At 49.7% G+C, this 25,836-nt stretch overlaps 1 protein-coding gene across 1 annotated transcript; it reads right to left on the bottom strand.

Moving 5' to 3' along the window:
- Window positions 1–1,026: 1,026 nt before the first annotated feature.
- On the bottom strand, window positions 1,027–18,642 carry LOC140904211 (uncharacterized). Its single transcript, XM_073326610.2, has 4 exons — window positions 17,611–18,642; window positions 15,798–15,924; window positions 5,324–5,437; window positions 1,027–4,914 (listed from the first exon to the last, which is right to left on the bottom strand). The coding sequence occupies exons 1-4, from the start codon at window positions 17,794–17,796 to the stop codon at window positions 3,269–3,271; spliced, it is 2,073 nt and encodes a 690-aa protein (XP_073182711.2). The 5' UTR covers window positions 17,797–18,642; the 3' UTR covers window positions 1,027–3,268.
- Window positions 18,643–25,836: the final 7,194 nt, after the last annotated feature.

Here is a 25,836-nt window from a genome sequence, read left to right on the forward strand (position 1 = left end):
TTGTGTTCTGTACTAACATAGGTGCCTTCTATTTCTGGGAGCTCATTTCTCTCTGGGTCTTCGGGCATAAGTGTTGGTGGACGTCATCTCAAATGTGTTCTCATCATGAGAAAAAAGCACTTGTATTCTATTTTCACAATTCCTAATCTATCAGAGTAGCAGGAGGTAGAGAAGTTGGATATTAGGAAAAACTTTTTCACTGGGAGGGTGGTGAAACACTGGAATGCGTTACCTAGGGAGGTGGTAGAATCTCCTTCCTTAGAAGTTTTTAAGGTCAGGCTTGACAAAGCCCTGGCTGGGATGATTTAATTGGGGATTGGTCCTGCTTTGAGCAGGGGGTTGGACTAGATGACCTCCTGAGGTCCCTTCCAACCCTGATATTCTATGATTCTAAGTGATTCAAATTCATAAAACATATGAGCAAAACAGAGAGAGATCCATAGAATCAGGACTCAATCCTGCAGACTGAGCTTGGGAGTCTGATATTCATTCCCTCATTGGTTATCATCACTTGCACAGCATGGAAGTGCTTCTTCTCCAACAAGACACCCAGACTGGGATCCATAGGGAAGGACTGTCCTCTGAAAGCATCAACTGTTTCTTTCTTTAGCTCATAAAACTTTGGATCCAAATGGTAAAGGACAACTCCCCCATATCTTACCACAGCATCGTTTGAACCATAATCATTGCCACTGAACTAGGAGGTAGTGTTCTATATATAAATAGTTTATCTGAGCCTAAAGTTACCCTAGTTTCCATCTCTGGGGTAAAAATCAACCACTGGGTGCTTATTATTTCTACTTGAGCTCTAGGCTAATTCTGGACATGCTCAGGGTAACTTTACTTCTCTTGAGTTGAATCCTTTATCACATCACAGAAAATCTCAGTAGTCACAGAGTGAGGAATCACTTCCCCAACTAAGCATGCCCAGTTTATTTATTAATCTGGTGGCACAGATATGGGCCTGGTTCACAAGCCGTGTAAGGTGGGGTATCTATTAAAAATAGATCAACTGCTGCAGCTATCTCACATTCACAATGGATTTTATTTTATACACATTTGCAGCATCTATAAGGTGTAAACTCAGCAAAAATGCCACTTCCATTTTCTACATCTCTGCTTAGGTAGGAACTGTGTTCTGAAATAATACGCATTGTGCACTTTATTACAAAAAGAGAGCTCTTTAGAAGTAACTTTCTGGTAGGCCTGGGCCAGAACTGCCTTGCGACCCAAATACATGGGCATTTTTCTGACTTACAAGTCACTTACTGTGGAATATTGTGCTTGAAACATGAGAGACAATATTGATCCAAATTATACAATCACAGTGTTGTTCAATTCCGTTCCTAAGTTAGATGTACAATTTTAAAATGCAACTGTTTCTCTGGTAGCACATCCAATAGCTTTGAGTATTCGTTCCTGACGACTGAACTGCTCTTGGACTTCCTCCATGTCATAATGGAGGAGTGGAAAAAAGACACGCACAAAAAGAAATTATTGTTTTAGTAAATGGTCATTTGTCTCAAACTCCACCAAAAAACTGAACTTCATCCTATCATAAAAAAACTAATATTCAGTTATCAAATGTCCTCAGGAAAGAGAGAAAAACCCACAACACACAAGTAAATAAGACAGTTTCAGTATCATATAAAATGAAATTCCAGAGCATTTCACCTCTCGTGATGCCAAATTAGAACAGATTTTCCTATTATGCTGTCCTCTGATCCATTCAAACCTTCTTCAGTCAGCACCACCTCATTACTATTCAGTCATGTTAGTTACAAACATTTTAGCATCATCATAATGGGGAAAATCAGCTAATCTTCCCATCTGGAAACAATCCCAGTTCAGCTGGAAAAATCCAAAAACCAATTTTGCCAATAGACAGAAATAGGGATTAAAGCACAGAAAGGTTAATCTGTCTGGGATCCATTCAAATTCCCCCTCTAGGCCTGTGACACTCATTTCCAGCCTTAATGAGTCTGATTTAGGATCAAAGCATGGTACCTAAGCACAGAGAGCTGAGAACACTGCTTCATGTGACACTTTGGGAGCTGGAGGGATAGAACATGGGGAGGAGACACTACTGTGGTTCACTCAGAAGCCAATGCTGTCGGAGTGGCAGGAGATTCATGATGGTGATTTGAAAGGAATTACTCTGACTCACACCATCTCCTTTGGATATCCCAGACGCTGAAATGATCCTTTTTTTCTACCTTTCCTAGTGCCTTTTTATTGCATCTCACGATATTCTAAATCAGAAAAGTGGTAGAAAAACTACCTGCTATTCAGCACAACCATGAGCAATGTCAGAACAACTGGGAATGAGTCTCGTCCCAACTAGGAAATCTGATGACTAACATTCACTTTGCAATGTGATGCTCAGGGTTTCTCCAGACTAGCAAGAATGATAGAGATCAGGTCAGCACAATGGGAAAGCTAACTACAACCACTGCACCTGGGTTATGTCTGCCTTGAAAAGACAGTTGTGATTGAGCAACTTAGGCCGTGTCTACACTAGAATCCTTACAGCAGCACAGCTGTACCGATGCAGCTGCGCTGGTGTAAGATCTCTTCTGAAGTTGCTCTATGCTGGTGGGAGAGAGCTCTCCTGTCGACATAATTAAACCACCCCCAACGAGCGGCGGTTGCTATGTCGGCAGGAGAAGCTCTTCCGCTGACATAGCGCTTTGCATGCTGCCAATTATGCTGGCAAAACTTGTTATGCGGGGTGTGTGTTTTTTTCACATCCCTGAGCGACGTAAGTTTTGCCAATATAAGTGGTAGTGTAGACATGACCTACTCAATGTACAGTTCTAGTGGACACAAGGCACAGATAGTTTTTATCTCACTGTAGCTAGATGAGGTCAACCCTCTCTCCCCCAACTCGGACTGATGGACATTTCTGCCAGGAGGGACACACACTCCCATAACTCATAAGGCTAAGGAGCTGAAAGAAAGGATCACAGGATTCACCCCAAAGTAAGGTGAACTTCAAAAGGTAGAAGGTGGCAACTCACCTGAAAGGCGCTGAGAGACTACAGTAAAGGAAATGGTGTAATCAATCTTAAAAGACCACTATGTGGGAATTAGCCAATGCATTACAAAACCAACACAAAACAAAACAAAAACCCCCACAACAAAACAGAAACAAAAAATCTTTGGGCAGCCCTACTGCATACAAGTAGTGTTATTCTCCTGTGTTGATTCTCTGATGTGTGATAATCTGTGAACTACGACTAAAGCCATTCCCACACACAGGGCAAGATTAGGGTTTCTCTCCTGTGTGGATTTTTCGATGTGAGACAAGCTCTGACCTCCGACTGAAGCTTTCCCCACACTCAGGGCAGCTATAGGGTGTCTTCCCTGCGTGGATTCTGCGATGCGTGGTAAGGTTTGAGCTCTGATTGAAGCTTTTCCCACACTCATGGCAAGTGTAGGGTTTCTCTCCCGTGTGGATTCTCTGATGTGTGATAAGGTTTGAGTGCCAACTGAAGCTTTTCCCACACTCAGGACATGTGTAGGGTGCCTCCCCTACATGGCTTCTCTGATGTGTGATCATTTGTGAACTATCACTGAAGCTTTTCCCACACACAGGGCATGAATAGGGTCTCTCTCCAGTGTGGATTCTCCGATGTGTGACAAGCTGTGAGCTATAAATGAAGTCTTTCCCGCACTCAGGGCATCTGTAGGGTCTCTCTCCAGTGTGGACTCTCTGGTGCTTATTCAGCTCTGAGCGCTGAACGAAGCTTTTCCCACACTCATGGCAAGTGTAGGGTTTCTCACCCGTGTGGATTCTATGATGAATGTTAAGGCTGAAGCTCCGAGTGAAGCTTTTCCCACACTCAGGACATGTGTACGGTCTCTCTCCAGTGTGGATTCTCCGATGTGTGACAAGCTGTGAGCTATAAATGAAGTCTTTCCCGCACTCAGGGCATCTGTAGGGTCCCTCTCCAGTGTGGATTCTCTGGTGCTTATTAAGCAATGAGCTCTGAATGAAGCTTTTCCCACACTCACAGCAAGTGTAGGGTCTTTCTCCTGTGTGGATTTTCCTATGGATGATAAGATGTGAGCTCCACCTGAAGCTTTTCCCACACTCCTGGCAAGTGTAGGGTTTCTTCCCTGTGTGGATTCTCCGATGTGAGACAAGCTGTGAGCTAGAACTGAAGCCTTTCCCGCACTCAGGGCACGAGTAGGGTCTCTCTCCTGTGTGGATTCTCCGATGTGTGACAAGGTGTGAGCTAGAAGTGAACCCTTTTCCACACTCAGGGCACGAGTAGGGCCTCTCTCCTGTGTGGATTCTCCGATGTGTGACAAGCTGTGAGCTATAAATGAAGTCTTTCCCACACTCAGTACATCTGTAGGGTCTCGCTCCCGTGTGGATTCTCTGGTGCTTTTTAAGCAAATAGCTCCGAATGAAGCTTTTCCCACACTCACAGCAAGTGTAGGGTCTTTCTCCTGTGTGGATTCTCCTATGTATCCTAAGCTCTGAGCTCCAACTGAAGCTTTTCCCACACTCATGGCAAGTGTAGGGTTTCTCCCCTGTGTGGATTCTCTGATGTGTGACAAGGTTTGAGCTGCGACTGAAGCTTTTCCCACACTCGGGGCACATGTATGGTCTCTCTCCAGTGTGGATTCTTCTATGTCTGATAAGGAGTGAGTTATGTCTGAAGGTTTTCCCACACTCCAGGCAGATGTAGGGTGTTCCTCCGGTGTTGATTCTCTCATGTCTAATAAGGTCTGAGCCTCTACTGAACTTTTCTTCTGGTCTGTGCTGACTCTCACAGGCATTTGCCTGCGCACAATTCGAGGAAACATTCCCTTTGGATCTTTCCGATAACGTCTCATGTGCTTCTGCTTGCTCAGCATCATCTTGTTGAGGATTCTCCTCCACATTCACCATCCCATCACCTGCTAGGATAGAGAGAGAAACCAGACATAGGTCACTTGCTTTGCCAGAGAAAAAGGGAACCTCAGAGAGAGGAAAGGAAGAAACGGGGGGACAAACAAAAGTAAGTGACGGTGACCTCAAACAAAGAAAGAGCTGAATCTCCCTCAAACCTTTCTCCAAAGGAGAGAAGAGGGGATCAGTTCTGGGTCTAAATCTCAACCAAACACACAGGGAGAACGTAGACTGGGGAGGGTCCTACTGTCAGGCATGAGAGTCAGGACAGGTAGGAAGCCGTAAGTGAAGTCTGCCATGAGGATGCCACATCTCCTGAAAACAATCCTGAACTGAGAAAGCTCACAAGGGCTTTGCAGGAATCCCAAATATTTCCTTAATTCAGGGACAGATTTTGAGTTGGTTTAACTGATTCCTCACCTGTGCAGGCATCTCTCAGCATCTCTTTTTCCTCAGAGTCCTGGAGGTCTGGGACCCATGGCTCCTCCCCTTGTTCTAGGCAGGAAATCACATTAGGTTTGGAAACTGGAAATCCTGCACAAGTGACAGAAAACAAGCAAGATCAACTGAATTTGTGGAGTACTTGTGTTACATTCTGCAATCCAGACCACTGAAACGTTGCCTCACCACCTTCCCTGTAAACCTGGGTGCCTCACAATGGTTTGCTGTTGTAGTTCCCAACCTGGGCTGCTGACAAACAGCCTACCAGCATGGAAGTCACACCTTGAGTGTTTGTGTAAGGCTACAGCCCTGGCCCAGCACCTTGTCAGCAACATTCCAGTCCCACTCTGGCTTCCACCAACCTCGGTTACTATGTGCAGGGTGGCCCCAACACACTCCCAGTCCCAAATGTTCCCCAAAACTTGTGTTCTGCACTGGCCAGCCCTCTCCTGGACAGTTCACATCTGAGAGGTCCGTTGCCCCTCAAGGGACCAATATTCAAGAATTTGCTACTTTAACTGGAGTTAACAGTTCAGTTTAAACACAGCACTGGATTAGTTTTGATTAAAAAAAAGTTTATTTAACTACAAAGAGAGAGATTTTAAGTGAGTACAGGTATTAAAAGTCAGAATGGTTACAAGATAAATAAAAATAAAATGCTTTCTAAAACTTAACAAGCACAACTTCGTTCAAGGTAAAATCCTTAGTACATGTTCCCAGGGTTGACCAAATTGTCAGGTCAGGATCTCCACTTGTAGCCAGACAGCCAGGCCCCTCCCCCCCCCCAGACCAGCATTGCTGGAAACACAGGAGGAAGCCGGAACAGGGCACTTAACATATATTCCAGCACAGCCTTTGAAGCTGTGAAAAGCACAGGTGTGCTGCTACAATGTGCCTCTGGGAACAGATACGACGATTCAGCTCACAGCAGGCAGAGGCCCTGTGACAGACATGGCTCTTAGCCCCTACTAAATAGCGTGATGCACACACACCAACATCCTAGGTGGGAAAATATTTACCCTGATAAAAGAAATGTCCAGTAGTCGAAACTTATTGTTTCTCTCCCTTGCAAGTGTAAACTACTCTTGCGAAAGCTGGCGTCACCCCGACAGACCAGCCTCAATTTGGCATTAGAAAGGAGAAAGAGAATAAAGGCGTACAGAGGTATAAGTAGGGGACCTACAGCACCATGATTTTTGGAGTGCTTTTCACTATCTATCTGCTGGTCAGATAAGTGACAGCCTCCCAAGGCTTCTGCAGCTAAGAGGGTCCCTAAGCCTTGTCCCTTATTCGTCTTTCCGCGGAATTGAGTGACCGATTCTGGCTTGGCACCGCTGGAATCGAGAGATGCAAGGAGGGTAAGAAGCACCCACACCTGATCTCCTATCTTTAGTGTACACATATTTTGAAATAGAGCTCTATACTTTGTTTTCTTTCTTTGGGATTGTGGCTTCAGTTTTGTAACTTGTTTGTGTGTGTAACATCTCTACATTTAAATAAGTAGGCACTACCAATTTTGTAACCACATGATTAGAACCTAGCTTAATAAATTTTGGTAACCATTTATGCATAAGCCTGACTTGTTTTCTCTGGTTTACTGTAAAGCAGCCAACACAATTAAAGAACCTCAGCCGTTTGGGCTCTAAAGCCTGGCCATTAGGTGAGAGTACTAAGAGCCTAGCGTTGAGTTGTGCCGCCTCCACGGGGCAAACTCTTGGGGCACCTGTCAGTCAATCCTGGCTGCCCGCTGCGAAGGAGCTCTGAGCTCTAGCAGTTAAAGTCACGGGTGGTTAGGACCTTGGGGCATCCGTCAGCCTAGCCCAGGCTGCCCGCCGCGAGGGGACAGTGCATCCTAGCGGTTAAAGTCACGGATGGTATAAACGGGCATAGCTGGCACCTCACCAAACATCCTTGGCCGTCGGCTAACACCACCAGAGTCAAAGGGCTGGTTCCTTTGTCTTCTTCCTCTCTCTCTCTTTCTTTCACCTAAGAAGTGCCTTGGGGTGGTTTTGCCCCTCACTTTTATAGTGCAGTCACCCTTTGAAGTGGATTCTACTCAGGATTGCCCTTCAAAGCAAAGTTTATTCGAACAGCAAAGAAGGTGACAGAGTCTAGCAGTAAAGGCGGAGCCAGGCTCATTCTTCTCTCCTGCGTATGCTGAAATGAAAATTTGCCTTGGCTCCTGCCATTTCCCCCTCTTGCTGTCTCAAGGACTCTATTATTTATATGCAAATTGAGGTAAACACACATTCCCTTGTTTAGGTTAGACTGGGTTAACAACTTTTGCCTAGTCACAGCTGTGTGGGTTGAACAGCTACTATCATCATCGTACAGAGGGAGTTCATAACTTTGCATACAATGTTGTTACACACATTTCACTGAATTATTGACCAGTAAGTTATTGGTTTTCAAGTGATACCTCACAAGGCATATTTTGTACAAAGGCTATTACAGTGGTGTTGAGGGTATGATTACAGGGGTGCTTTCAGTCACATCTTGTCACAAAGATTCCCCGGCTCATTTTAAGGGGTAACATTCCCAGGCCAGCTTCCTTTGCTCAAAGCAGCAGGATAGTGAGTATTATCAATCATGTTTGTTGGGATGGTGCTGAATTATTATGAATGACTGTGATTGATATGAATGTAGTAAGGCTGGAGACATCAGAATTTGCTAAAGGATTCTGGAAGCAGGGTTCTCTTAGCATCAGATGGTATGCTGAAATTGCACTTGAATGCTGACACAACTATGGATTATGAATGGTTACACCCAGGGTGTGTGTGTGTTAGTTAGCTGGAACCTTGGTCATGGTCAGTTGATGGCCAGCTCACTAACTAAATGCGCAGAAAACACTTGAACGGTGAGCATGGTACTAACTGACCTGGATCAAGATGACCCTTTAGGATGGCACCACCCTAACAGCTCAAGGGAATGATTGATAAAGTATATGCCAACTGATCTTTGGTCTCTGCCCCTCTTTGCCCAGTTCCAAAAATATTAATTAGGAAAATAAGTAATGAAATGCCAACAGGGCATACTTTGGGGGCATGCGACTCCTTTGAGAGCGAGTGGTGTAAGTACTAAGAATATCATAGGTATAGTAGCAGTTCCCAATTAATATCTGAAGAGGCCTGAGATGCTGTAGAATGGTCAAGATAGCCAAAACCTTGCTACGAAGGACTTTTGGACCAGAGGGCCTCAGAGTAGCCAACACCCTGCTTCAGGGGACATTCGACAGACCAAGTGCCTGAGACGAGAAGAAAAGAAGTCTCCAACCAGGACTGTTAGCTATACCTGCTTTGTTTACCAACCGGAATACTGTGCAGGGCCAACATAGTTACAGACAGTTTATGCTGTGGGAATTGAGGCTTATCAAGACAACGCACTGTATAACCTTTTACTGCTTGTGTAATTCTCTCTCAAATAAAGTGCTGTGCATTGAGAAAATTCTATCCAAATTCTCACTGGTACTGGTAACGATCTGCCCAGCCATGGGCCATTAAAAATCTCTTTCAGCAATGTTTATGACGGTAGTACCCAAGAGCCAACAAAGAACAGGGCCCCGTTGTACAAGGCACTGTAGAAACACAGTAGTAGACAGTCTCTGTTCTGAAAAATATACAATCTAACTGTACAATCTAACAAGACAGACACGTGGTGGGGGAAGGGACAGAACACACGAGCAGAGTGAACAATGTGATGGGCACAGTGACAGCTACGATGAACATGGGCATGTTGTGAGACAGGTGTATTTAATGTTATCAACATTATCTGTGGGTGCGAGCCAGCCCTTGAAACCATGAAAACTTCAGAGATTGTTATACTGAGATGGGTTGGAGGATAGCAGCCCGCTGAATATCACAGATCTTTGTATCAATGTATGTGGCCTATGTATTTATGTGTTCCCAGCTCACTGGGGGGGTGTGGTGTGGGTGATTAATGCCCAGTCCGAAGGCTGGGTATGTAGCTATCCAGCTTTTGAGGCTCTTCCCCCTGCAGAAAAGGGCAGTGACTAATTGTACTTGTTTCAACAGAGTAAGGAACAAAGACAGATTTGGGGGCATAAAAGACTGAGTAGGAGCTGTCTGGGGCGGGGGAGAGAAGGGGGGTGTCTCCTTGGGCTACACACTGACTTAACCTGATAACCAAGAGATGAACCTGAGACAAAGGTTTGAAAGACTTTAGAATCTATAGGGGTATGACATACTGGGCTACAGTTCAGACTAGTGGGGGCTGTGTCACCCCTGCCCTGTAACCTGGGGGGCCCTTTACAACGCCTTGCTGCTGTAGTCTCCAGCCTGGACTGCTCCGAAAACAGCCTCCAGCAGGTAAGTCACTCCCAGCTACATGTGGCTGGCTGGGAGCAGCACGCACACATGCTGGCTCTCACCGGCTTTGGTTATGGTGCAGGGTGACTCAAACAGTCCCCATCTCAGATCTTCCCCCGGAAAAAGCATGTCCTGTACTGCCCAGACCTCTCCTGGACAGCACAAATATATTAAATCCATTGTTCCCTTAAGGGAATAATATACCATCTTATTATTTTAAATAGAAACACAGACACTCCACTTTAAATACACTAGATTAGATAAAATAGTATAACAAGTTTACTCACTATAAAGAGATTTTAAATGAGTATAAACAATAATGCATAAAGTCAGGTTACAAGAAAAATATATATTATAAGCAAAAAGAAAAGGAGGACTTGTGTCACCTTAGAGACTAACAAATTTATTTGAGCATAAGCTTTCGTGAGCTACAGCTCATTTCACCGGATGAGCTGTAGCTCATGAAAGCTTATGCTCAAATAAATTTGTTAGTCTCTAAGGTGACACAAGTCCTTTTCTTTTTGCGAATACAGACTAACACGGCTGCTACTCTGAAACATTATAAGTTTACTAGCATTTACTTTAAAAACTATCTTAGTTGCAAACTTTCTCACCACGTTTTAACAAAACTCTCAGGTCAGAACCCCTAACCCAGCAACAGCTTTTTCTTTTTATCTTCTAAGTTGCAGGGAGGTGGGCAGGGAGAAGGGAAGGTGCGTTGGGGTTCTTGTCGTTCTTTTTTATAGTTTTGGTCCTCCTCTTGAAAAACATTTGTAGCTGAGAACCAGGAGACAGAGTCCATGTGGAAGGATATTCCCTGTTTTTTTCCCCCACCTCTTTGAACTTCCTTTGTTTTCCCCTCCTGCTTGATGACTCTGTATACTGCTTAAATGCAAATTAAGGAACACAATTCCTTTATTTAGGAGTGACCTGTTTGCCAACTTCTGTTTGGCGTGGGGTTGGAACAACCTAATAAACTTCACATACAATGTTGCCACACACATTTTATCAGGATAATACTGACCAGCAAATTAAGAGACTTTTCAAATGATCCCTTACAAAGCATACTTTGTACAAAGATTATTACAAGGGTGTGTGGGGTGGGAATACAGGGATATACTCCGTCATATGGGGACTCTCACGAGGGTCCTCTGGTAAGGCTAACTTTACGTGCAGAGCCTTGTCTTACAAGGTTTCTTCATAAGATTCAATTGCTGGCCCGATGGCAGGGAGCCACAGACTGGTACCGTGGCCCAGCTTTTAAACAATCCTTAGCAGCTACCCTTTCAGTGCGCTAGACCCCAGAGTGTCTCACTGTTCCACAAGGTTAGGCCACGTGGCCTCCACACCTCAGAGACTGAGCCTCTGGCTCCAGCACTACTCCGGTTTCATCTGTGAGCTTAGTCCAGCAAGTCTGACTCCTGTTTAGAGACTGATCCCTGAAAAGGGGAACAATGCACCTCAGCAAGTATTTGCATTGACACTAGGCAGCCTTTCAAAACAGTGGTAGGGTCTATTAGGCCTTGTCTACACTACACAGTTTTGTCAGCAAAAGACAGCTTTTGTCAATAAAACAGCGCAGATGTAAGCACTGCAATGCGACTTTTGGCAACAAAAGTGTCCTGTTTTGACTACAAAATAAAACCACCATGACGAGACATAGGACTCTTTGAGGCAAAGTTTTAGCGAGAAAGTGTCATTGGAGACACTGCGCTTGGTTTTGTTGCTGTAAATGGTCTCCAGGAGATATCCCACAATGCCCATTCTGACTGCTCTGGTCAGCAGTTCCAACTCCTCTGCCATGAAGCCAGGTAAACCACCATACACCCCTCCCCATTTAAAGGCCAGGGCATTTTTGAAATTCCACTTCTTTGCTCGGCCTGGAGAGCTCACATTGCATCTTCCCAGCTGACCATGGCGGCTCCACATGGCAAACACTCTCCCACTTGGACCAGTATGGAGCTGTTGGATGTGCTCAGTATATGGGGAGAGGAGGCTGTCCAATACCCGCTGCGCTCCAGCCATAGGAACTTGGATAGCTACGGGCACACTTCTCTTAGCGTGTGAAAATAGCTAATGATTGGGACACAGTGCCGCGCAGAGCGAAGATAAAGGAGCAGAGGAAGGTGCACCAGAAGGCAAGGGAGGCAAACTTTCGCTCCGGTGCTGCACCGTAGACCGGCTGGCTGTATAAGGAGCTGGACGCTATCCTTGGCTGCAACCCCACCTCCACCGCCAACAGCCCCCTGGATACTTTGGCGCGGCTGGATGCAGCGGCAAGTGGACCTAACCCTGACGACAAAGTCATGGATAAAGAAGTGGAGTTAGCAGATGATGTTTAGCCCATGGCTAGGTCGCCATGTTGGGTGGCGAGTCAGGAACTCTGCTCCATTCTTGAGGTCTCTAGCCAGTCCCAAGACTCCCGCTCCAGTGAGCAAGAAGCAGGAGAGGAGACCCCTGGTAGGTGATTTTTTTGAGTTGATGCTGCACGGTTATGACAGCCAACTTTCCTTTGCTTTGTGTAGTGTGGAAGGGGGTGAGGGGATAGAAATGTACAAGACTGTGTTTCTGCGTGCTTGCTATGCTACAAGAGGTGTATTTTACTGTAATGATTTGATGCTGTGTGTGAACTAACAATCATGCTTCTGTGTAATTCTTGTGCTTCTGCAGGTGTGACAAAGGATGTGGAAAAAGCTAATGTACTCAAATGTTTTTTTTGCACTGCTGTCTTCACAAACAAGGTCAGCTCCCAGACTACTCCACAGGGCTGCACAGTATGGGGAGGAGGTGACCAGCCCACAGTGGAGATAGAGGTGGTTCGGGACTATTTAGAAAAGCTGGACAAGCACAAGTCCATGGGGCCGGATGCGCTGCATCCAACGGTGCTAAAGGAGCTGGTGGATGTGATTGCAGAGCCATTGGCCATTATCTCTGAAAACTCATGGCGATCAGGGGAGGCCCTGGACAACTGGAGAAAGGCAAACATAGTGCCCATCTTTAAAAAAGGGAAGAAGGAGAATCCAGGAAACTACGGACTGGTCAGCCTCACCTCAGTCCCTGGAAAAAATCATGGAGCAGGTCCTCAAGGAATCAATTCTGAAGCACTTAGAGGAAAGTGATCTGGAACAGTCAGCATGGATTCACCAAGTCATGCCTGACTAACCTAATTGCCTTCTATGATGAGATATCTGGCTCTGTGGATATGGGAAAAGCAGTGGACGTGATGCATCTTGACTTAAGCAAAGCTTTTGATATGGTCTCCCACAGTATTCTTGCCAGCAAGTTAAAGAAGTATGGATTGAATGAATGGACTCTAAGGAGGATAGAAAGTTGGCTAGATTGTCGGGCTCAACAGGTAGTGACCAACGGCTCAATGTCTAGTTGTCAGCCAGTATCAAGCAGAGTGCCCCAGGGGTAAAGTCCTGCGGCCCTTTTTGTTCAACATATTTATCAATGATCTGGATGATGGGATGGATTGCACCCTCAGCAAGTTTGCAGATGACACTAAGCTGATGAGGTTCAACAAGGACAAGTGCAGAGTCCTGCACTTAGGACAGAAGAATCCCATGCACCGCTACAGGTTGGGGACCGACTGGCTAAGCAGCAGTTCTGCAGAAAAGGACCTGGGGATTACAGTAGACAAGAAGCTGGATACGAGACAGCAGTGTGCCCTTGTTTCCAAGAAGGCCAACGGCATATTGGACTGTATTAGTAGAAGCATTGCCAGGAGATTGAGGGAAGTGATTATTCCCCTCTATTCGACACTGGTGAGACCACACCTGGAGTATTCTGTCCAGTTTTGGTCTCCTCACTAGAGGAGGAATGTAGACAAATTGGAGAGCGTCCAGCAGAGGGCAACAAAAATGACTAGGGGGCTGGGGCTCATGACTTATGAGGAGAGGCTGAGGGAACTGGGGTTATTTAGTCTGCAGAAGAGAAGAGTGAGGGGGGATTTGATAGCAGCCTTCAACTACCTGAAGGGGGGGTTCCAAAGAGGATGAAGCTCGGCTGTTCTCAGTGGTGGCAGTTGACAGAACAAGAAGCAATGGTCTCAAGTTGCAGTGTGGGAGATCTAGGTTGGATATTAGGAAACACTATTTCACTAGGAGGGTGGTGAAGCACTGGAATCGGTTCCCTAGGGAGGTGGTAGAATCTCCATCCGTAGAGGTTTTTAAGGTCCGGCTTGGCAAAGCCCTGGCTGGGATAATTTAGTTGGTGTTGGTCCTGCTTTGAGCAGGGGACTGGATTAGAGGACCTCCTGAGGTCTCTTCCAACCCTAATATTCTATGAAAGTCCCTCTAATGAGGGGACTGGACTTGACATGACTCACAGCCATCTTGCGTATGGACCTAGCACAACCCACAGCCAGCTTGTAGGCTCAGCCACCATAAGTTGGACGCAAAACTAGAGTGTCAGGGGAATTTGGCCTTGTCAGACAGACAGACAAAGTATTAGCTGCAGCCCTACTAATTGGAGATAAATAGATACTCACAAACTCACGAGAATGGGGAGAGAATGGATATGTTAGCCTTGAGTTTCTGCAGTTTCTGTCTGATAAGAAAAAGTAAGAAGTTTTGCTGTTGCTAAAGAAATTGTAAATAGTTAGAAAGTGTACTTTCAATAGGCAAAGAGTCCTGGTCTACTGCTGCTTAAGCAATTCTACCGTGACAGTGTATTCCACTAACAAAGCATAAAGATAAGTAGACCTTGAGAAGTTTTAACTAACTTTGAAAAACACAAAAGCTAATGCGTAGGTGGTCTTAGGCACGTGAACCCCTGTACAGTGAAAATAATTGGATAGTGTTTTGCATAGCTGTGTCTTAAATAAATTAATTGGTTAAAGAAGAAATAAGAGAAATCCTCATTTTAACTATATAATGAGGGTCAGAAGACATGCTCATTGTAACTAAACTGCGAGATACAGCTCAAAGCCAAAGGTGCCAGGACTTTTACCCCTACACGACTATCTTGCGCAGAAGCCAGAGCCCCGGACGAGAGCAAATCCTGACTGGCCACAGGGAGACGTCCAGCTGTCTTTGCTGGGAGTGGTGAGCATTAGATGCTTGGTGTGTATTCTGTTGAATTGTTGCTAATAAATACATGCACATGTTTAAGGATCTAACTGTGTAAACCTTTCACTGTGAAAAGGCCCTGCATACCTGTAGCACCCTGAGTATACTAGGAAGGGATAATGGCTCTGAGCCCAAGGAGGAGTAAAGTTGGGCCCCTTGTCCCCGCATACCCACAAGGACAGGTCGCGGCTGGGAGCTTTAAATTGTGCAGGTTACACCCTGACTAAATAAAGAAAATGCCTCACCACAGACGAGGGGACAGCAGAAGCTCTGACTTGGAACATGTGGCAGTGAAAGGGAACTGAAGACGCAGGCAAAACCACAAGGCAATGCAAGGGCGCACACGTGAACCCACAGACACTACTACTGTAAAAAGCTCCATCTCCGGGAGCATGGTGCATGCAGATTAGCCTCAGTGGAATTCAATAGGGATCATCACGCAAAGAAGAACCTGCTTTAATCAACACACACGGCACTGACGAAACTCTGTAGTGTAGACGTAGCCATAGTTAGATCAGCCTAGCCCTCACTTTAGACGCAGCTAGGTGTACGAAACAGTTCTCGGCTGGTCACTTTCAGCCATCGCACTTGTAGTGTAGACATGCCTTTAGTTCCAAGAGAGCTCTCTGTGTGAACTCCGTGACAGCTATGTAACTAAAACACCCCATGTGTCCTGGTCTTTACACTCTGATTATAGTAATATCAAGCATAGAGGGAAACTGAGGTATGTGCTGGAATCAAAGAAATATTACCAAAATTCCCACATCCAGTGGTCATAGCCCTCAGAGAGAAAGCAAAGGGTAGGGGCTGAACTCTAATGCATCCAATAAGGATAAATTAAATATTTTTTTAAATTATTTGTTGTGCCATTGGTCATTTAAAATTTGTGTATGTCTAAAAATGATACTGGGATGGGACATAAGACAAGCGGGGTGTGGGGGCAGGACACAGAAACCAGTGTACACATGCATGAGTAGTAAAGGTATAGAGTTATCACTACAGAAATTCTTTAGAGAACCCACAGCTTCCAATAACCAACGGGACAGGAATTCTTACCCAGCGAGGCCACAGACTCATAGTTCTCCTGCATGACGTCTCTATAGAGGGCTCTCTGAGCGGGGTCCAGCAGAGCCCACTCTTGCTTGGTGAAATACACAGCCACCTCCTTAAAGGTCACCGGCCCCTGAAAGAGCAAGAGCCCCCCACTTAGTACTTTAGTACAACCCCAGGATTCATGGGAGAGCAGGAACAGGCAAATGGAAGCTCAGGGAGGGACATGGTAGCACAGTCCCACTCCCACCCTACAGAAGCCAGGAAACACCATGTTGAGCGGAGAAAAAGAGAGCCCCTCACGCTGGCCAGTGCGGGGAGGGGTCTTCATGCTCATCACACACTTAGTAGCCAGAGACTGATACAGGAAATGGATTCCCAGCAGGGTTATGGACAACCTCCTGGCGGGAATCCCAATATTTCCCCTGCCCCTAAACTGTATATCAACGAACACCTGGAAGAAAGAGTAAGTCAATAGGAAAAAATGTCAGAAGCTGGGAATTGTAGAATGTTAATAAGGCAAAGCAAAGAAAGAAATGGAGAAATCTATGGCCAGCAGAATTACTGAAATAAGGAGGAGGATTGTTGGTTTATTTAGTATATTAATAAAAAAAATCCTAACAATGTTGTTATTGGTTCATTACTAGATAGAAAGACCAGAATCATCAATAATAATAATACACAAGTAGTAAAAATGTTCACTGACTATTTCTCTCCTGGATTTGGGGAAAACAAGCAAATGATGTTGTAGTATATTTATGACGACAACAACATTCTTTTCATTTAAATCATAACTCTTGAGGATGTTAAATAGAAGCTACTAACATCAGACATTTTTAAAAACAGCAGTTGAAGATATCTTCCATTCAAGAATTTTAAGAAAGCAGGCTGAGGAGCTCTCTGGACCATTAATGCTGCTTTTCAATAGCTCTTGGAACACCGTGGAAACTCCAGAAGACTGGAAGAAAGCTAAAGTTGCCCCTATATTTAAAAAAATTGTAAAAGGGATGACCAGGATAATAGGCTTGACATCGAACCTCGGCAAGATAATATTGGCGGGGGTGGGGGGAGGAGGAAGGGCGAAATATTAATAAACAATTAAAAGAGGGTAATTCATGCCAATCAACATAAATTTAGGGAAAACAGATCCTCACAAACTAATTGGATTTTTGTTTTTTTTAAAGGAGATCAGAAGTTTGGCTGATAAAGCAATAGCGTTAATGTAATATACTTTGATTTCTCTAAGATATTTGACCTGGTACAGCAGGATACTTAAAGTACAACAACAATACAAAATTAACGTGATATACATTAACTAGATTCAAAACCAGCTGATACATTTCAAAATGTAACTCTAAATGGTCAAGTGGGCGTGTTTCTATTGGGGTCCCACGGGGATCAGTTATTGGCCCTTTGCTATTTAACTTGCTTATCAATGACTTGGAAGAGAACATAATATCACTGATGAAGTTTGCAGATGACACAAAGTTTGAGAGAGTGGCAAATAATGAACTGTGTCAGTTGGTTGGGGTTGCAGTACTGGGAGTCAGGGAAGTTTTTGCAGCCCCGGCAAGGGGGTTATTTCCTGTTCCACAAACAGGGGAAAGTTCCACACCCAAACCCAAGGATTCTGCTCCTTCAGTGTGGGGCCTAATCCGAACTCATTCTGGCAGCTTTGTCCCAAGTTTGTCCCCTCCCTTTCCCCACCTTGGGTATTTCCTGCCCTCTCCCACCTCCAGCAGCTCCCACCCTCCTGTACATTTATTGACCATCTCCCTCCAGCTACAGCCCACCAACCATGTCCGTGATAATCCCATACCTCAGATAACTCTGCTGCAGCCATTGTCTTTCCCCTGGAAGGATGGGATGATCCGGAGCAAAACATGGACGTTATTCTATAGCCTGTCGGGCCAAAAAGAGCAATTGGAGAGATTTCAGAAGGGGCTTTTATCCATTTCACACACAGAGTCCCATCCACCAGACTTTTGTCCCTGGAAACTGACATTCTGGAAAACAGTGATTTTATTAGAGGTAGGTCTTCCCACCAGGATTAAACCCTCATGGGCCTGGTCTACGCTACGAAGACCAGGTCTACGCTACAAAGACCAGGTCTACGCTACGAAGACCAGGTCTACGCTACGAAGACCAGGTCTACGCTACGAAGACCAGGTCTACGCTAGGTCAGCGTAAGCTGCATTGTATTGACTTAGTTGCGTGTGTCTCTGCACTTCAGTTTGTCTCCGACCAATGTAAACGGTCCATTATGCCAACCCGGTAAGACCAGCTTCCCAAGCGATGTTGAGCCAGGGTCAGTTCTTTGTACGGAGGTCAACGCAGTGTACGTGCAAACGCCGCGTCACCCTACCAGGTCTCCAGCAGCTATCCCACAAGGGCTCAGGGCAACAGTTTCCCACCTACACAACGAGAAACTGCGGCAGGTAAAATGGGTGGGAAAACTCCCCAAGTCTGAGGAGACTGTGAACTGACAGTGGAGAGAACATGGGGAAAAACCTGAGGCGGAGAGAGAACTAGCCCACAGCTTGGGAGAACACAGGGAGTTTACACGGATTTCCTCTCCACACCGCCCAGGTGGAGAAAAGGGGAGAAGGCTGTTGCCAGGTTTGGGGGGGGGGGGAGCAGAGGAGATTTCACACCCCCCCCCGCCCCCCGCAATCCCTGCCCTGGGGAGAGGCGCCGAAATCCGCCACGTCCCCTCCCGGCAGGCCCAGGGTGGACCCCAGCCCGGCCCAGTCTCTCGCTCCCCGGGCAGAGCCGGCAGGAGCCGGGCGCGCAGGCGGCTCCCCGGGGGGCTCGCAACAGGGAGCCGCTGCCCGGGGCGGCGAAGGCTCCGGCCCCGGGGCGCAGAGTCACGGCCCCGCCCCTGCCCCGCGCTTCCCCGAGGCCGCGCCCCCGCCCCCGCCGGCGCCTCGGGGACCAGCCACGGGCGGGGGGGAGGGGCGCGGGGCCGTTAACGGATAGAACGGGCGGGGGGGAGGGGCGCGGGGCCGTTAACGGATAGAACGGGCGGGGGGAGGGGCGCGGGGCCGTTAACGGATACAACGGGCGGGGGGGAGGGGCGCGGGGCCGTTAACGGATACAACGGGCGGGGGGGAGGGGCGCGGGGCCGTTAACGGATACAACGGGCGGGGGGAGGGGCGCGGGGCCGTTAACGGATAGAACGGGCGGGGGGAGGGGCGGGGGGCCGTTAACGGATAGAACGGGCGGGGGGAGGGGCGCGGGGCCGTTAACGGATACAACGGGCGGGGGGAGGGGCGCGGGGCCGTTAACGGACAGAACGGGCGGGGGGAGGGGCGCGGGGCCGTTAACGGATAGAACGGGCGGGGGGAGGGGCGCGGGGCCGTTAACGGATAGAACGGGCGGGGGGGGGGGCGCGGGGCCGTTAACGGATAGAACGGGCGGGGGGGAGGGGCGCGGGGCCGTTAACGGATAGAACGGGCGGGGGGGAGGGGCGCGGGGCCGTTAACGGATAGAACGGGCGGGGGGGAGGGGCGCGGGGCCGTTAACGGATAGAACGGGCGGGGGGGGGGCGCGGGGCCGTTAACGGATAGAACGGGCGGGGGGGAGGGGCGCGGGGCCGTTAACGGATAGAACGGGCGGGGGGGAGGGGCGCGGGGCCGTTAACGGATACAACGGGCGGGGGGGAGGGGCGCGGGGCCGTTAACGGACACAACGGGCGGGGGGAGGGGCGCGGGGCCGTTAACGGACACAACGGGCGGGGGGAGGGGCGCGGGGCCGTTAACGGACACAACGGGCGGGGGGAGGGGCGCGGGGCCGTTAACGGACACAACGGGCGGGGGGAGGGGCGCGGGGCCGTTAACGGACAGAACGGGCGGGGGGAGGGGCGCGGGGCCGTTAACGGACACAACGGGCGGGGGGAGGGGCGCGGGGCCGTTAACGGACAGAACGGGCGGGGGGAGGGGCGCGGGGCCGTTAACGGATACAACGGGCGGGGGGAGGGGCGCGGGGCCGTTAACGGACAGAACGGGCGGGGGGAGGGGCGCGGGGCCGTTAACGGATAGAACGGGCGGGGGGAGGGGCGCGGGGCCGTTAACGGATAGAACGGGCGGGGGGGGGGCGCGGGGCCGTTAACGGATAGAACGGGCGGGGGGGAGGGGCGCGGGGCCGTTAACGGATAGAACGGGCGGGGGGGAGGGGCGCGGGGCCGTTAACGGATAGAACGGGCGGGGGGGAGGGGCGCGGGGCCGTTAACGGATAGAACGGGCGGGGGGGGGGCGCGGGGCCGTTAACGGATAGAACGGGCGGGGGGGAGGGGCGCGGGGCCGTTAACGGATAGAACGGGCGGGGGGGAGGGGCGCGGGGCCGTTAACGGATACAACGGGCGGGGGGGAGGGGCGCGGGGCCGTTAACGGACACAACGGGCGGGGGGAGGGGCGCGGGGCCGTTAACGGACACAACGGGCGGGGGGAGGGGCGCGGGGCCGTTAACGGACACAACGGGCGGGGGGAGGGGCGCGGGGCCGTTAACGGACAGAACGGGCGGGGGGAGGGGCGCGGGGCCGTTAACGGACAGAACGGGCGGGGGGAGGGGCGCGGGGCCGTTAACGGACACAACGGGCGGGGGGAGGGGCGCGGGGCCGTTAACGGACAGAACGGGCGGGGGGAGGGGCGCGGGGCCGTTAACGGATAGAACGGGCGGGGGGAGGGGCGCGGGGCCGTTAACGGATACAACGGGCGGGGGGGGCGGCGCTGGGAATGGGGGCGGGGCCTGTCATACGCGGTACGGGGGGGGGAGGGGAAGGGAAGCTCCACGGCGGGGGGAGGGGCGGGCCAGGCTCCGCGGGGCGGGGCGGGGGAGTCCCGGCCCTCCCCGGCCCTCACCCGCTGTCGGTCCCCGGGCCCGGCTCCCTCCGCGGACGCAGGACGAGGGGCGGGGAAACGGCCCCCCTCCCCCCGGCGCCAGCTGCGCATGCCCGGAAACTGCGGCGCGCCGGGCCTGCTGGGAGATGGAGTCTCCACCGGCTCCCGGCGGGCGCGGCGCATGCGCGGTGCGCAGCGACGACTGGTGCAGGGGGGGGGAGGGGGTTCGGCCCCTCCCGCTAGTGACGCTACTGAGCCCAGAAATCACAGGAGCGACGGCCCCCCCGCTCCCCCCCTGCTCCTCCCCTTTCCCTGTGGCTCCGCCCCCTGCTCCTCCCCTTTCCCGAAACCCACGCCCCCTGCTCCTCCCCTGGCCCCGCCCCCTGCTCCTCCCCTTTCCCGTGGCCCCGCCCCCTGCTCCTTCCCTGGCCCCGCCCCCTGCCCTCCCCTCTGCCAGGGCCCCGCCCCTTGCTCCTCCCCTTTCCCGTGGCCCCGCCCCCCGGCCAGGAGTGGGAGCTGGGCTCTGGTAAGAGCCGCCCCGGGAGTCTGGGCCACTCTGGGGCGCCCCGGACCCCGCACCTGCCCCGGGTGCTGCGCCCTGGGGGGCGGGACACGGGCCGGGGGCTGCTGGGGCCCGGGATGCTCAGGGAGGCAACCCCCGGGCAGCTTAGTTTGCCTAAGAGCCTTCGGGGAGGGCCCTTGTCCGAGGGTTTCTGAAAATCTGAGTCCACGGGGTCCCCTCGGTCCCCAGCTTGTCGACCCCCCCAGACAATTCCAGCCGCTTGGTGAGGCTGATCCCCCCTTCCTAAAACCCCGCTGACGGCTCCCAACAAATTCTGTTCATCTCTGTGTCTGGCCATATTGTTCTTCATGTGTGCTGCGGCCCTGTGGGCAGTCTCATGGGAGACTTCAATCACCCGGACATCTGCTGGGAGAGCAATACAGCGGTGCATAGACAATCCAGGAAGTTTTTGGAAAGCGGAGGGGACAATTTCCTGGTGCAAGTGCTGGAGGAACCAACTCGGGGCAGAGCTCTTCTTGACCTGCTGCTCACAAACCAGGAAGAATTAGTAGGGGAAGCAAAAGTGGATGGGAACCTGGGAGGCAGTGACCATGAGATGGTCGAGTTCAGGATCCTGACACAGGGAAGAAAGGGGAGCAGCAGAATATAGACCCAGGACTTCAAAAAAGCAGACTTTGACTCCCTCAGAGAACAGATGGGCAGGATCCCCTGGGAGAATAACATGAGGGGGAAAGGAGTCCAGGAGAGCTGGCTGTATTTTAAAGAATCCTTATTGAGGTTACAGGGACAAACCATCCCGCTGTGTAGAAAGAATAGTAAATATGGCAGGCGACCAGCTTGGCTTAACAGTGAGATCCTTGCTGATCTTGAACACAAAAAAGAAGCTTACAAGAAGTGGAAGACTGGACAAATGACCAGGGAAGAGTATAAAAATATTGCTCGGGGTTGCAGGAGTGAAATCAGGAGGCCAAATCACACCTGGAGTTGCAGCTAGCAAGAGATGTTAAAAGTAACAAGAAGGGTTTCTTCAGGTATGTTGGCAACAAGAAGGTGGTCAGGGAAAGTGTGGGCCCCTTACTGAATGAGGGAGGCAACCGAGTGACAGAGGATGTGGAAAAAGCTAATGTACTCAATGCTTTTTTGCCTCTGTCTTCACGAACAAGGTCAGCTCCCAGACTACTGCACTGGGCAGCACAGCATGGGGAGAAGGTGACCAGCCCTCTGTGGAGAAAGAAGTGATTCGGGACTATTTAGAAAAGCTGGATGAGCACAAGTCCATGGGGCCAGATGCGCTGCATCCAAGAGTGCTAAAGGAGTTGGCGGATGTGATTGCAAAGCCATTGGCCATTATCTTTGAAAACTCATGGCGATCCAGGGAAGTCCCGGACGACTGGAAAAAGGCTAATGTAGTGCCCATCTTTAAAAAAGGGAAGAAGGAGGATCCTGGGAACTACAGGCCAGTCAGCCTCACCTCAGTCCCTGGAAAAATCATGGAGCAGGTCAAGGAATCAATTCTGAAGCATTTAGAGGAGAGGAAAGTGATCAGGAACAGCATGGATTCACCAAGGGCAAGTCATGCCTGACTAATCTAATTGCCTTCTATGACGAGATAACTGGCTCTGTGGATGAGGGAAAAGCGGTGGACGTGTTGTTCCTTGACTTTAGCAAAGCTTTTGACATGGTCTCCCACAGTATTTTTGCCAGCAAGTTAAAGAAGTATGGGCTGGATGAATGGACTATAAGGTGGATAGAAAGTTGTCTAGATTGTCGGGCTCAACGGGTAGTGATCAATGGCTCCATGTCTAGTTGGCAGCCGGTATCAAGTGGAGTGCCCAGAGGGTCGGTCCTGGGGCCGGTTTTGTTCAATATCTTCATAAATGATCTGGAGGATGGTGTGGATTGCACCCTCAACAAGTTTGCAGATGACACTAAATTGGGAGGAGAGGTAGATACGCTGGAGGGTAGGGTTAGGATACAGAGGGCCCTACACAAATTAGAGGATTGGGCCAAAAGAAATCTGATGAGGTTCAACAAGGACAAGTGCAGAGTCCTGCACTTAGGACGGAAGAATCCAATGCACCGCTACAGACCAGGAACCGAATGGCTCAGCAGCAGTTCTGCAGAAAAGGACCTAGGGGTTACAGTGGACGAGAAGCGGATATGAGTCAGCAGTGTGCCCTTGTTGCCAAGAAGGCCAATGGCATTTTGGGATGTATAAGTAGGGGCATTGCCAGCAGACTGAGGGATGTGATCGTTCCCCTCTATTCGATATTGGTGAGGCCTCATCTGGAGTACTGTGTCCAGTTTTGGGCCCCACACTACAAGAAGGATGTGGAAAAATTGGAAAACATCCAGCGGAGGGCAACAAAAATGATGAGGGGACTGGAGCACATGACTTACGAGGAGAGGCTGAGGGAACTGGGATTGTTTAGTCTGCGGAAGAGAAGAATGAGGGGGGATTTGATAGCTGCTTTCAACTCCCTGAAAGGGGGTTCCAAAGAGGATGGATCTAGACTGTTCTCAGTGGTAGCTGATGACAGAACAAGGAGTAATGGTCTCAAGTTGCAGTGGGGGAGGTTTAGGTTGGATATTAGGAAAAACATTTTCACGAGGAGGGTGGTGAAGCACTAGAATGCATTACCTAGGGAGGTGGCGGAATCTCCTTCCTTAGATATTTTTAAAGTCAGGCGTGACAAAGCCCTGGCTGGGATGTTTTAGTTGGGGATTGGTCCTGCTTTGAGCAGGGGATTGGACTAGATGACCTTCTGAGGTCCCTTCCAACCCTGATATTCTATGATTGGTCGCCGCTACACACAGCTGATGCGGCGCCTCATGGTCTCAGATACCGTCTGATGGCCCAGGGACATCTACATCGAACAAATCACTGGCCACTGACAGTACCAGCAGGTGTGAGCAGTAGCGACATGGTGCATCGACTACAAGAAAGGGATCGAGAGACTTTTCCCGTTGGATCATATGAACTGGAACCATAAACTCACTGAACGTTAAATTTCACCAAATGAGGGTCAATCCATCCTCATCGTCGTATCCCCGCATTATACTCCACACCTGAACATAACCATTATCTGAACAACATACCCTCATAGCTCAATGTCTGTACTGTGACCCGTTAATCTTTTACCCCCAGTCAGGGATATTACAGATTATGTATTCCTTACACCAGTGGTTTTCAAACTAGGGGCACCGCTTGTTCAGGGAAAGCCCCTAGCGGGCCGGGCCAGTTTGCTTACCTGCCGCGTCCGCAGGTTCGGCCCATTGTGGCTCCCACTGGCCCCAGTTCGCCGCTTCAGGCCAATGGGGACTGCAGGAAGGGCGGCCAGCACATCCCTCGGCCTGCGCCGCTTCTCCCAGCCCCCATTGGCCTGGAGCGGCGAACCACAGTTAGTGGGAGTCGGCACCTACGCCTATGTCTCCTCCGGACAGTGTCCATGTGAAACATTCCAGCCCTGGCTGGTAACAAGGGGCAGAGGGGAGCTCCAGCCACAGGTCGGTACGTTGGAATGAGCTGGGAAATCAGGCACTTTTTGTGTGAACTGAATAGGAAATGAACCCCAAGCTAGTAAATAATCATACAATTAGCCGGTCTTCCTCTCCTTGTGAAATGCTGTTGCAAATGAGCTGCAGCCTAGCACTGAGCATTGCATTCAATATGCCAGACCATTCGTGTTAGCTCCGGGTTAGGGCATTGGAATTCTGATGTCAGGCCAGGTTGATTCTGAACTTTCAACAATTTTATTATTGATGCCTTGCAAAGGAGACTTTCCTGAGGGGTCTCCTGCCCCGGGGACTCAGCAGAAGGAGCAGAAATGGCAGTCTTGGGAAGATGCTTTTCCCCCTTCAGCTGCACACACATACTCTCCCCTGATCTACGCTGCAGGGCTATGTCAATACAAGGCAACTTTTGTGCGTGTGTCTACAATAAAATTTGGCTCCCTGTGACGGGGTGGGGGGACGCCGTCCAGTGTGGGGTGAGTGCACCCCATCCTTCAAGCAGCCCTCTGACTCTAGGCAGTGAGAGCTAAGGGATAAAGTCAATACAACTTTTCTCCATCTTTTTTATGGCAGCCTTTCAAGTATTTGAAGACCGTTATCATGTTCCCCCCTTCATCACCCCTTTTCCAAACTAAACATACCCCGTTCCTTCAGCCTTTGCTCAGAAAACTCAGCTCGGCATTGGCTGTGAATTAAGCCCAGGCCTGCTGGATGGGAGACAAGAATTGGCCCGCTGAACCACAATTGTGCAAAATATAAAAAAGGGACCCATGCATTATGGGCCCTGCTCGCTGCCTGTGCCTCAGTCTGCTGCAGGGCACAGGAGCTCTGTGTTTCTAAACCAGAGTCTGGGAGCTCTGTGTTTCGGGTCAGAATGCCAGTATCTGGGAGTTCCTTAATTAATGCTATGGGGAGTAAGGGGTTCTATTTACACGTGCCCTGTGCCTTTAAGGTTTTGGAGCAATGCTGGAGAGGTTAAATTGCCCAGAGCTGGGGAGCAGGGTGTGGTCCCAGGTAAGCAGTAATTGTGGTCCAGTGAGACCGAGCAGGTGTGGGGATTGTGTGAGGTGTGGTGTTTACATGCACGTATAATGTTTAATAAACCCCCATTTTTAAACCACCCATGGCTGGGAACATAAGAGGAACTCTTTGAAATAGGGTGTGTCCTTCA

This window comes from Lepidochelys kempii, chromosome 28 (genome assembly GCF_965140285.1).
Source record: "Lepidochelys kempii isolate rLepKem1 chromosome 28, rLepKem1.hap1, whole genome shotgun sequence".
NCBI lineage: Eukaryota > Metazoa > Chordata > Testudines > Cheloniidae > Lepidochelys > Lepidochelys kempii.

Coding starts and splice junctions, on each gene's coding strand:
- LOC140904211 (XM_073326610.2), bottom strand. CDS start 17,796: ATGTCAGTTTCCAGGGACAAAAGTCTGGTGGATGGGACTCTGTGTGTG. Junction 15,925..17,610: donor CTGCAGCAGAGTTATCTGAG/GTATGGGATTAT, acceptor TTGCTCTTTCAG/GGGCCGGTGACCTTTAAGGA. Junction 5,438..15,797: donor TGAGTCTGTGGCCTCGCTGG/GTAAGAATTCCT, acceptor TCACTTGTGCAG/GATTTCCAGTTTCCAAACCT.